This window comes from Schistocerca serialis, chromosome 12, assembly GCF_023864345.2.
Source record: "Schistocerca serialis cubense isolate TAMUIC-IGC-003099 chromosome 12, iqSchSeri2.2, whole genome shotgun sequence".
In the NCBI taxonomy this organism is placed as follows: domain Eukaryota; kingdom Metazoa; phylum Arthropoda; class Insecta; order Orthoptera; family Acrididae; genus Schistocerca; species Schistocerca serialis.
This window is the reverse complement of record NC_064649.1, coordinates 101,526,565-101,540,175: the sequence shown is the minus strand read 5'-3', so window position 1 is coordinate 101,540,175 and position 13,611 is coordinate 101,526,565. Positions and strand designations below refer to the sequence as shown.

The 13,611-nt window shown below is 40.5% G+C and overlaps 1 protein-coding gene across 1 annotated transcript in view; it reads left to right on the top strand.

Annotated features, from left to right (window-relative positions):
• The first annotated feature begins 2,372 nt into the window (after positions 1-2,372).
• The window catches only part of LOC126428194 (tubulin-specific chaperone D), a 195,790-nt gene continuing 184,551 nt past the window's right edge, over positions 2,373-13,611 (top strand). Inside the window, exon 1 of the mRNA XM_050090110.1 lies at positions 2,373-2,765. Within this exon, the coding sequence (XP_049946067.1) occupies positions 2,418-2,765 (348 nt within the window). The 5' untranslated portion in view covers positions 2,373-2,417. The remainder of the gene's footprint in view (positions 2,766-13,611) is intronic.

Here is a 13,611-nt window from a genome sequence, read left to right as displayed (position 1 = left end):
GTGCACTGCACTGTTGCACTGAAGCCACACACTTTGTGCTGGCTGTAATGGTAGCCCTGCTGTTCTCACACTGCTGCAGTACAGCTGCCACTACTCTGCAGTGGAACTTTGGTTTGGAGTTACTTAATGTTACTTCGCAGTGCCATGTTATGTAGCACTGCAGAATTTGCGGTTCTGCCTTCCTCGCTCAGAAGTTGTGTGGCAATGCTCGCTTCGTGCCCTGACGTTCATCACACTGGTGATACGTCTTGTTGGCATTCTGACTGTTACACCAGCCCAGAGCTAGTCTTCTCTGTTCTGAGCTCGCCTGGCAGAACTTTAAAAAATTTAAAAATATACTATGAATATATTCTACTGTGCAACATTCCTCCCCTGTTTATAAAAATTCATCCTGAATTTTGCCTTTGATTATCTTCTGCAACAATCTCATAGATGTATGTACATAATTGTAAATTGTGCCTGTTGAACCAATGCAGTGACCACTTCCTGTCACCAACATTGAGACCCGGTCACTGGGACCGCGGTCTGAACAGGAGGCTGAGCATAGATTGTGGGCAAGTGGTTCAGTTTCTGCCTGGAGGTGCCAGTGACGTTGTGCTATCCACAATAAAGTTTATTCATTGTGTTGCATTTATAGAGTTACGAAGGGTCTTCAGGGCATGGTCAGCAGCCAGGAGTAACCGTGTGCCGGGAAGAAGTACTGATGCCTCATCAGCAAGAAGTGATGTTGCCCTGCAGATCAGTGAGCTGTGGCAGTGTGCTGTGGTGGCAGCAGCATGAGGTCAAGAAGGTGTTGCCCACACGATGTTCCACAGTACAGTGTAGCTCTCCCCTCAGCCCATTGCTCGCACACGTAGAGACTGCCAACTGTGGTGCAGGATGTCTGTTGTCTTTAAGACTTGGCCCTGATTATCCACCATGAATTGACAGAGACCGCAGCAGATATTCAGGGGTAGGCAGGGAGGCACCATGAATGTGCAGTGCCTGGTCAGTGTAGAGATGACAGCTTGTAGATCATCCGAGATGACACCTAGTGGAGGAGGGCTGGCTGCACACCAGTCTTCTCATCTGCGATGACCCAATAGATGGCAATGGTAGACCACAGCTGTGATGTGCATCAGATTAGCTGCATCTCGGTGTTGAAATTAGGAAGGAGGAGGCAAGCATACCATCATCCATCAACTTGTTGTAGTTTCACTGAAACTCAACAACTATCATTCTTCTGGTTCTAACGACAAGGACAGAATGGCTGCATGACTGAATTTGCCTTTGGGCTGTGTAAGCCTCATTATTTAAAGAACCAAGCCTGTGCCTATGACATGGTGGTATGGTGTATGCAAGCATTTGCTCCCCTTTATTGGCCCCATCAGCACTTCTTGCCTCACTGTGATAATTCAGTAATTGTTCTTGGTAACCAATCTTACGTGTTTCTGCCAATGTTTGGTTTTGAAGTTATGTAGTGTTACTTCAACGTGCCTTGTTATGTTGCACTGCAATGTTTGCATTTTTGCCATCCTCTATCGGAGTGTGTGTGACAACTCTCACTTCATGCACTGACGTCCATCACATCGGTGATATCCGATACCGGTACGTCTTGCTGACACTCCGATTGGAACACCGACGCAGAGATAGCTTTCTCTGTTCCGAGCTCGCCTGGTAGAAGTTTGAAAAATTTAAACATGGAGACCTACACTAAAATTATTCTGCTGCGCAACAACATACTTTATTTGTGTAAATATTACGTTGCTCTCGCAGGTGGGATTCGCTAATAATAATAATCGTCGTAAAGGAAACTGACTTTAATTTAGATTGGCGATATAATCCATTGATTCAAATAAATGGAGGGATTCACGAAAAATGACTCGACTCTTGCATGTGATTTAGAAGAAACTTGTTTGCAGGTGCCTTCTTATCGAAAGTGGCTTTTCCGCTGCTTCACCTAACAATGCATTTTCTTGCTGTTGATCGCATTATTTTGTATCCTCGGTATCCTGCAGCTTTCATTACGTTAATACACGAAGAGTGAGAGAGAGGGGGGGGGGCTGCTTGTTTATTTTATTTTTGCCGTTGTTTAACATGTATCACTATTTCGTCCATTTAGCTGTTGTTTCACTGTTGACGTTGCCATAACAACGCGGCCAACGAAATCGTATTATCTCTGGAGGCATCTTTCACTGTGCATCTTATTTCTATAAGTATTAAAAATTACAGCAGCTATCTTAGTATGGAGACTTTAAAATGAAATGTTTGAGATTAAGAAGGGAATAAAATAAAGAAGGGACTGCTTAATCCCTACTTAATTAAAAGGTCGACCCTGCATTTAGTATCGATGAGATGTCTCGAGGCATAGTATCGAAACGAGCTATCTCGTATTTACGAATACGAATGTTGTGAGTGTCAAATTTGGGAAGCGCACGATGGAAGTTATGAATGTTGAAGATGAATCCGAGAATATTGGTCTCGGATGCGCCCTTGAATTGTTTAGTGAAGTGGATGAAGTTATGGATATCTTCGATAAGTTACAGAATAATTTTTCTGAAATTGTGCAGGAGCAACAATATGAACGCTTTCGCTATGTGTTGTCTTTATACCAAGAACAGCCTCATTTGCTGGATCCACATCTAGATCGAATGCTTGAAAAACTTGTTAACATAATACGAAAAGATGACAATCCAATGGATCTAAAACATGAAACATTTAAGTATCTACACGTGATTACGAGCGTCAGAGGTTATAAGTTTGTTGTTAGGCGTTTGCCGCATGAGGTTTGTATACGAGCATGTTTTGATTTATAATAGTTTTTGTAGTAGGTTTGCAGCTCTGTAGGCAACCTTATACAGGAGTACAACTGAGAACAAAATTGCCTCGGGACGTTCGCTGCTAATAATACAGCAGTGATAATGAGCCTCGCCCTCTCGTTTGTATGTAAACACTCTCGTTCGTACATAAACAAACAGAATTGCAAGTTAGCACATTGATTTTATCACACATCGTGTACCATAAATACCACCACGAAAGAGATTCTTGAGGAATATATTAATTCACGGCAGCAGTTACTACAAGATAATACTGTGATTTATGTAAAAAACAAATTATGCTGTGTGCTCAGTGACACATGACCTTCCCCACGTTTCTATTGCCTTTAAGAAAAAGTGTGTTTAAGATAATATGATTGCATTGACGGTTTTAATGCAGGTCAGAGACAGCATATTTCCACACTCAAGAAACTTTGTTTTGTTTTTGCTTCTTGCAGGATACTATTTACCTACCAGATGTTAATTAAAATGATAGTCAGTACAGTGCAACCTATAACTTTATCAGCCACAGTGAGGAGAGACTGTCTTAAATGCGATTTAGAATATATGGTGGTGATACTCATTCAGTGACAGTACTGGATTCAGGTGAAAGTAAATCACTTGTTTCTATGAAAGTTGACAATTCAGTCCTTGTAGTCAGATTGATAATTGTAGCTACTATGAGATATGTGTCTTCTTCAGAAATAAATTTGGCTAAAGTAGCATATTTACTCCTGGATGGATCTCCTACAACTGGGATAGTAGGCCTACATAGTGGTTGGCAGTGGCCAAGCCTTGAAAGTTCCTGTAAAAATTTGACTCTGCTAATCTTGTGATGCTTTCACTGAAAGAGAGTGTGATTGATATCACAAACTGATATGTCATCACATTGACAGTAAGGTGTCCACAGTACGCTGATCCAATGTAAATGGGCGGGAAAGGATCCAAGATTTAAATGCACCCACACAGTAGTTTTTATGTTCTGTGAGGAACAGAAACTTAATATTGTATATTCTGAAATTATGGCAAAACTATGGGGTATTTGTCTGTCATCAGCTGTGAATCGCTACTGTTCTAAATCTGCCAATAGCAAGAGGAATGTGTAATAAGAAAGTTGTGTATGTCTAGGTGTTGCCATGCTGTTTTAAAATCTCTTTTCAGCTTACTCTGATTTTAATTACAAAAGAAAATTATGGATATTGTAGCTGAAATATTTGCTGAACAAATGACTTATACCATAATTCACCGTGACTGTAAATAAATTATGGAATTAGGTTTGTATTAAAATAGAATTATTTTTCGATAGACTGATCAAATATTATCAATACTTAACTTCTTTAAGGAGAATATATATTTTAATTGGAATGATTATTTTAATAGAACTGTGTTAAAATGTATTTGCTTATAAGCTTCTCTTTTTGTGCCTCTAAAAAAATTATTTCGGTGGTCCTCTAAGTTTTCATTTGTTTGCTGCTCTGGCAGTTACTACCACCCTAACAATGCATCAGAAGCAAGGCCCAATAGTTAAGCACAGCTTTGAATGATTAAGTTGCCAAACTGATTGTGTAATACAAAATTGAAAATTCTGTTATCCTTAGAACATACAATTCTACCTTAATGGTGACATATACCTTATTGTTCTTCATTGCTAAATATTTAATTCATGATTTATCTGTTTTGTTATTTCACCATTGGCTGACCTGTGTTGTATTTTGTCACTAAGTACTGTTTTGACTTCTCCACATCTTGTGTGTTACTGGGTCAACAGGCGCCCTCTATACGTGTCATTGGCTTCGACCAGTGACATAATGTTAACGGTTGCTGTTGCATCACCTTCTGGTGATGCCACTGGTATCACATTATATTTGCTGTGTTATTTACGATGCTTGTCACGTGTTTCTTATATCATAGGTCAAAGCCTATAACTCTTGTTGAATATCCTCTTTATCTGGCTTACTGCTGATTTCTTTAAATTCTGATTTTGTGTGATTTACACACTTTTTTACTGTATTCATCTTGAACAGTGAGGGGAAACTTGTGTTTAGTGTTAGAACATGTCGGTGAAATATACTTCAATAGTACAATTCACCTGAGAGGTCTTATGAGGTGAATTTCCACTGGCACGCAATGATAGCTTTTCATTTACAAGAAATAAAGTGTATACTTTGCAAATAACACACTATTTATGCCATAGCAGAACCTTAGTACACTGAGGCACCAAAGAAACTGGAATAGGCATGCATATTCAAATACAGAGACATGTAAACAGGCAGAATACAGCACTGCAGTTGGCAATGCCTATATAAGGCAACTAGTGTCTGGCGCAGTTCTTAGATCGGTTACTGCTGCTACAATGGCAGGTTATCAAGATTTAGTTGAGTATGAACATGGTGTTATATTTGACACACAGGCGATAGGACACTGCATCTCCGAGGTAGCGATGATGTGGGGATTTTCCCGAACGACCATTTCACGAGTGTACTGTGAATATCAGGAATCCGGTAAAACATCAAGTCTCAGACATCGCTGTAGTTGGAAAAAGATCCTGCATGAATGGGACCAATGATGACTGAAGAGATTCATTCAGTGTGACAGAAGTGCAACCCTTCCACGATTTGCTGCAGATTTGAATGCTGGGCCATCAACACGTGTCAGTGTGTGAACCATTCAACGAAACATCAGCCAACGGATTTATGTCTGGCCTGGGCTCATCAACACCGACATTGGACTGTTGATGAAGGGGAACACGTTACCTGGTCGGACGAGTCTTGTTTCAAATAGTATCGAGCGGATGGATGTGTGTGTGTATGGAGACAACTTCATAAATCCCTGGACCTTATATGCCAGCAGGGGACTGTTCCAGCTGATGGAGACTTTGTAATAGTGTGGGGCATGTGCAGTTGGAGTGATATGGGACACTCCCGATATGTCTAGATATGACTCTGACAGGTGACATGTACGTAAGCATCCTGTCTGATCACCTGAATCCATTCATGTCCATTGTGCATTCTGATGGACTTTGGCAATCCCATCAGGACAGACACATGTGGTAGCCACTAAATTATCTAGGCACGAAAATTATTGAGCACATCTGGGATGCCTTGCAATGTGCTGTTCAGAAAAGATCTCCATCCCTCATACTCTTTACGGATTAATGGACAGCCCTGCAGGATTCATGGTGTCAGTTCCCTCCAGCACTGCTTCAGACATTAGTCGAGTCCATGCCATGTCGTGTTGCAGCACTTTTGTGTGCTCGTGGGAGTCCTACACGATATTAGGCAGGTGTACCAGTTTCTTTGGCTCTTCAGTGTAATTATCAGGTAATGATCCTTCAGTAAGATATTTAAATATTCCTTTAGGGGGGGATTTTAATTTTCTTCAGTTATCTTTCTAGTAAAAGTCTATTAATAATTTTTAAACAATATTTTGATATTACCATTTCTCATAATTTAGTTGTTAGTATGTATCTGATAATACAAGTTTAATTTAGGTTAATTTGTTAGGTTAGTTCGAGTTTTAGGTTCAACGACCCCCATTTCCGAAATCTTGATTTGTGGCAACTCGTTAGGCTATAGTTTAGCCCATGGTCTAGTGTAGATTGAAAGTAACAGTTTACTTAGTCAACCCAGTGAATGTGAAATGAAGGTTGTGGTAACAGATTGATTTATAGAGTAGTCAAAGATCTATATTCACTTCATATTTAAGCAATTCTTCGATATAAACAACCTGCAGGGTGAATTCAGAAAAGTCGTGTTACACAGTAGCCAAGTCCAAGTTTTTAGTGCATATTGTATATAGATATAATACATTAACAATGGTATATAATTTTATTGTGTTTCTTGGTACACGTATGTCAATTTTCTCCTGTATTCTTTTTTCTGAAGCTCCTAAGTTGTTTTATTCCTCTCAGACGTTTTCTGTATGAAGTTAGTGTTTTAACTGTGTCCCCTTCGCATCAGTTTTACCATTTGTCATTTCAGGTGTTATAACTTGTCCTATATCATTACATGCTTTTCTGTACCATGTGTGATTTAGAGTACCAGTAAATGATAAGAAAAAGTGCATTGTCTCGTCGGTACTCTGTCTCGAGATTTTTTCTATCAGTCATTGAATACCGAATTCACTTTCTCTTATGTTTATGACATTTTGTAATTGTCCATGGTGTTAGCTGGTGCAAAGGCAGGGAGAAACTTTGACTCCAGGAGATGGACAAAAACTACTCCTTGGGGTAGAGGCATGAAATACCGGTAACGACAGAAAAAAGTCTTGTTATTTTAATTAGAAACAAAATGATACATTCAAATTTTACGTAACATCAAATCAGTTTGGTACAACAAATAATGAAAGATTGCTTGTTCATTGCAACAGGAAAACCTGAAAAAAATTAGTAAACCCACAAAAAAATCTCTTGTTGGAGCACAGAAAGGGCGAATATATTTCTCTTTAGAAGACTCGAACAGAAAGTGCGAAACCATCTACTTCAATCCTCATTCTAACCTTCTCATCAAGAATTCTAGTGTGTGAACATAAGCACACTCTTTTAACACACAACAATTTATATAATTTTACCTAGTCTCTCTTTGTAGTTGTAGTTGTTGTGGTCTTCAGTCCTGAGTCTGGTTTGATGCAGCTCTCCATCCTACTCTTTCCTGTGCAAGCTTCTTCATCTCCCAGTACCTACTGCAACCTACATCCTTCTGAATCTGCTTAGTATATTCATCTCTTGTTCTCCCTCTACAATTTTTACCCTCCACGCTGCCCTCCAATACTAAATTGGTGATCCCTTGATGTCTCAGAACATGTCCTACCAACCGATCCCTTCTTCTGGTCAAGTTGTGCCACAAACTTCTCTTCTCCCCAATCCTATTCAATACTTCCTCATTAGTTATATGATCTACCCATCTAATCTTCAGCATTCTTCTGTAGCACCACATTTCGAAAGCTTCTATTCTCTTCTTGTCCAAACTATGTATCGTCCATGTTTCACTTTCATACATGGCTACTCTCCATACAAATACTTTCAGAAATGACTTCCTGACACTTAAATCTATACTTCATGTTAACAGATTTCTCTTCTTCAGAAACGCTTTTTTTGCCATTGCCAGTCTACATTTTATATCCTCTCTACTTCGACCATCATCAGTTATTTTGCTCCCCAAATAGCAAAACTCCTTTACTACTTTAAGTATCTCATTTCCTAATCTAATTCCCTCAGCATCACTTGACTTAATTCGACTACATTCCATTATCCTCGTTTTGCTTCTGTTGATGTTCATCTTATATCCTCCTTTCAAGACACTGTCCATTCCATTCAACTGCTCTTCCAAGTCCTTTGCTGTTTCTGACAGAATTACAATGTCATCGGCGAACCTCAAAGTTTTTATTTCTTCTCCATGGATTTAAATACCTACTCCGAATTTTTCTTTTGTTTCCTTCACTGCTTGCTCAATATACAGATTGAATAACATCGGGGAGAGACTACAACCCTGTCTCACTCCCTTCCCAACCACTGCTTCCCTTTCATGCCCCTCGACTCTTATAACTGCCATCTGGTTTCTGTACAAATTGTAAATAGCCTTTCGCTCCCTGTATTTTACCCCTGCCACCTTCAGAATTTGAAAGAGAGTATTCCAGTCAACATTGTCAAAAGCTTCCTCTAAGTCTACAAATGCTAGAAACGTAGGTTTGCCTTTCCATAATCTTTCTTCTAAGATAAGTCGTTGGGTCAGTGTTGCCTCACGTGTCCCAACATTTCTATGAAATCCAAACTGATCTTCCCCGAGGTCAGTTTCTACTAGTTTTTCCATTCGTCTGGAAAGAATTCGCGTTAGTATTTTGCAGCTGTGACTTATTAAACTGATAGTTCGGTAATTTTCACATCTGTCAACACCTGCTTTCTTTGGGATTGGAATTATTATATTCTTCTTGAAGTCTGAGGGTATTTCGCCTGTTTCATACATCTTGCTCTCCAAATGGTAGAGTTTTGTCAGGACTGGCTCTCCCAAGGCCGTCAGTATTTCCAATGGAATGTTGTCTACTCCGGGTGCCTTGTTTCGACTCAAGTCTTTCAGTGCTCTGTCAAACTATTCACGCAGTATCGTATCTCCCATTTCATCTTCATCTACATCCTCTTCCATTTCCATAATATTGTCCTCAAGTACATCGCCCTTGTATAGACCCTCTATATACTCCTTCCACCTTTCCGCCTTCCCTTCTTTGCTTAGAACTGGGTTTCCATCTGAGCTCTTGATATTCATACAAGTGGTTCTCTTTTCTCCAAAGGTCTCTTTAATTTTCCTGTAGGCAGTATCTATCTTACCCCTAGTGAGATAAGCCTCTACATCCTTACATTTGTTCTCTAGCCATCCCTGCTTAGCCATTTTGCACTTCCTGTCGATCTCATTTTGGAGATGTTTGTATTCCTTTTTGCCTGCTTCATTTACTGCATTTTTATATTTTCTCCTTTCATCAATTAAATTCAATATTTCTTCTGTTACCCAAGGATTTCTACCAGCCCTCGTCTTTTTACCTACTTGATCCTCTGCTGCCTTCACTACTTCATCCCTCAAAGCTACCCATTCTTTTTCTACTGTATTTCTTTCCCCCTTCCTGTCAATTGTTCCCTTATGCTCTCCCTGAAACTCTGTACAACCTCTGGTTCTGTCAGTTTATGCAGGTCCCATCTCCTTAAATTCCCACCTTTTTGCAGTTTCTTCAGTTTTAATCTACAGGTCATAACCAATAGATTGTAGTAAGTCCACATCTGCCCCTGGAAATGTCTTACAATTTAAAACCTGGTTCCTAAATCTTCGTCTTACCATTATATAATCTATCTGAAACCTGTCAGTATCTCCAGGCTTCTTCCATGTATACAAAGCTTTCATATTCAGCCTCTCTCTCTCAGTGCCACTTCCATGAAACTGATGGCCATCTCTGGGGTACCTGGCTTTATGAAATGATCCTCCTCACCTGAGTTTTGTTATGTACAGACTCATTGAATGGCCTTCTGGGTACTGCTCAGATTTTTTCCCCCGCCATTTCATGGTGTCTGTCTTGTCACTGATCTGGGCACTGCTGACCCCCCCCCCCCCCCCCCCCATGTAATTGTGGACCCTCCCACAATGTGATCCATATTTTGCTGGACTGTTCCTGCCTTTTGGTCCTTTGCATGAATATGCTCTCCCACCTTCCTTGTCCTTGGTGTTAGTGGATGGTACACTTTTTTGTCAGAGTCTTCTAAAGAGCAACGTATTCGCCTTTTTGTGCTCTAATAGTAGCATTTTTGCACTGATTTCCTTCTTTTGCCTGTTGCAGTAGGCCGTGCTGCTTATATATAAGGGGTGTTCAAAAAGAAACAAGCTGGAGTCTGGAATGCGTATACTGGTGACAGGAGGGTAATATCGAGGCATGTGTAATGAAGTGAGGTTCCGATCAGAGTGTGCAATTTCACAGCCCGTCGCTGGAGGGCATGTGTGCACATCTCATGACTATACAGAGCTACCAGCAGCATGCATCAATTGTCCAACGCTGCCGTTTTTCTGTGACCAAGATGCCCCCCTTCTGACTCATTTCCTGCAGCACGGGACAACAGTGAATGCCCAGTGCTACTCACAAACCTTGACCCATCCTTCACCAAGCGATCATATCAGAACGACTAGGCAAACTCACACATGGGGTCGTTCTGCTGCAAGACAATGCGAAGCCTCATACGGCCAACACAATTGCGACACTCCTGCAGAAATTCAAATGGGAGGTTCTTGGCCACCCTCCATACAGTCCAGACCTCTCTCCCTGTGGTTACGCCAATTTTGGTCCCCTTAAAAAGGCTGTGAGGGGCAAACGATTCACCTTAGATGACAACATCCAGCTGTTTGTGCAAACTGGTTATCACAGCCCTGAGAATTTTATGACACAGCCATTCACCGCCTTATTTCACAGTGGGACAAGTTTCTCAACAGCCAGGGTCAATACTTCTAACATACAGTTACTGGTTTCTGTAATTATGCCTCCGGCTTGTTTCTTTGTGAATGCCGCTTATAGAATGAATGCTGTATGTCAGTAAAGTTTTGACAGTTTATTTATATCCTTTGACACATTTATATACTTTTACACATATAAACAACAAGTAAGTGTGCGTAATTAAAGGCTAAAATGCCGGGCTTTTGATTTGTTAAAAAACGTCGTGGCAGATTAAAACTGTGTGCCGGACTTTGCCTTTCATGGGCAAGTGCTCTACGGTCTGGCACACAGTTTTAATCTGCCAGGAAGTTTCATATCAGCACACACTTCACTGCAGAGTGAAAATCTAATTCTGGAAACATCCCCCAGGCTGTGGCTAAGCCATGCCTCTGCAATATCCTTTTTTGCAGGAGTGCTAGTCCTACAAGGTTCGCTGGAGAGCTTCTGTAAAGTTTGGAAGGTAGGAGATGAGGTATTTGCAGAAGTAAAGCAAAGCTGTGAGGACGGGGCGTGAGTCGTGCTTGGGTAACTCCGTTGGTAGAGTGCTTGCCCGCGAAAGGCTAAGTTCCCGAGTTCGAGTCTCGGTCTGGCACGCAGTTTTAATCTGCCAGGAAGTTTTTTTAACAAATCATAAGCATGCTGGAATGACGTCACACACAACAACACCCTTACGTAATGAGTCAAAGCAGACTGGTGGAATAGGACGCTTCAATTGACCCTCAGCTGAATAATATACCAAGCAAGTTGTGTCCATTGGGTCTTGTAAAATTACACTTTAAATGCATCTTCCCAAGAAAATAACAAAATATGATGCTGACAAGTTGTAAAAAGTTGTGGATTGGAAAAGAGATCAAACCATCATATAGAAAGAGAGAAATAGTGTGCAGTTATTATCCCGACAATGTTAAATTTAGTGGCTTGGCTTCCCTGTGTTTCAGGAACTTCTGTAGCCATTGACATGAAACTTTTACAGGACATTAAACTGTATGTTCTGAGTCTACAGAACTACAATTAGGCTTATTGCATTTCAGCCACTGCTTTCAGAAATACTATTTTTTAATTAAGTGGTTACAATTTTGTGCACTTTTTTTGTATGTTCCTAAAGAATTTTAATTATACATAACATTATGTTTGTCTTTTAGTTCAGTAGACTCAGGATATGTATGTTATTACTACCAGAAAATTTGAATACTCTACTCGAAGTGGTTTCTGAGATTTAGGGAAAAATGCAACAGAAAATGTAAATTTTCAGAAACGGCTTCTAAAGTTTGAAAAGACTGTAACTCACTTAATATATGCTTAATTTTTTGTTGTTAGTCACTCAGAAGCACCCTGCACCATACTGTATATCATCCTCTTGATCTTTTTCCAAGTTTTTTCTTCTTTCCTTTTGCCTGGCCTCCTTAGTTGCCAACTGTGCTGCAGACTCTGCTTTAACAATGCGAACCTTGTCCATCTGTTAAAGTTCTCTGATGCAGTTTGCTCCAGGATTAATTCCCATGTGCTGTAGCACTTTCTCTTTACCCATGTTGCCATCATTAAAAGCAATAACAGCATCACTGATCCACCACTTTAGTGTCTTCGTTTCAACAAAAATATTTTTGGTAAGCAAGTCCTTATAAGATTATTGAATGACTCATTGGGATTTTGAGTCTGACCATGCAGACACTTATTCAGTAATTCAGGATTTGTCAGGTCTCTGTAAATAGGTTTTACGATATCCACGACTGCTGCTGGGATGAATGAACTGTTTGAGTACTGGGCATTTCGGTAATTGCGCCATGAATCAGATCCAGGAGGATGGAGGTGGTGTACTGCTTTTTCATCAGTTGACAGTTGGAAGAAGATAGCCCATACTGCCCACTTAATTTTCAACAAATCCTCAGTATTATTTCTAATGGCCATCCCATAATACTGCTGTAGTTCATCAATCATTTTGTCTGTCAGCCTGCCTCTTGTGGTTTTGCCATCAGAAAGTTTCTTGTCTCTCAAACTTTGTTTCAACTTCCTCAACCTGGTGCCCATCCTCTTCTGGACATGACAGCGATGCACAGCCTTCTATATAAAAAATTACCGATTTTATTAGATCTTAAACTAATGCACTTAAAAATTCAAACATTTTCAACCAGTGTAGGTTATATTTAAAAAAAATAAAATACTTTCTATATATATATATATATATATATATATATATATATATATAATAGAGGGAAACATTCCACGTGGGAAAAATATATCTAAAAAGAAAGATGATGAAACTTACCAAACAAAAGCGCTGGCAGGTCGATAGACACACAAACAAACACAAACATACACACAAAATTCTAGCTTTCGCAACCAACAGTTGCCTCGTCAGGAAAGAGGGAAGGAGAGGGAAAGACGAAAGGATTTGGGTTTTAAGGGAGAGGGTAAGGAGTCATTCCAATCCCGGGAGCGGAAAGACTTACCTTAGGGGGAAAAAGGACGGGTATACACTAGCACACACACACATATCCATCCACACACATACAGACACAAGCAGACATATACAGAGGCAAAGAGTTCGCCTCTGTATATGTGTGGATGGATATGTGTGTGCGTGCGCGAGCGTCCACTGAGAAGAGTAAAAAGGGGTTCCCACTGTAGGCAGGTGGAAGTCGTCAGTGCACACACCATCCGATCTCATAACCTTCCTGGCAGGATGATTGGAGTTAGTCATGGGACACGCGTGAAGTTGGGTGTTAGGCACCATCTAGTGGAGACAGGCCAGGAAGGTTATGAGATCGGACGGTGCGTGCACCGACAACCTCCACCCACCCACAGCAAAAACCCCCTTTCACTCCTCTCAGTGGACACCCGCACACACACACACACATCC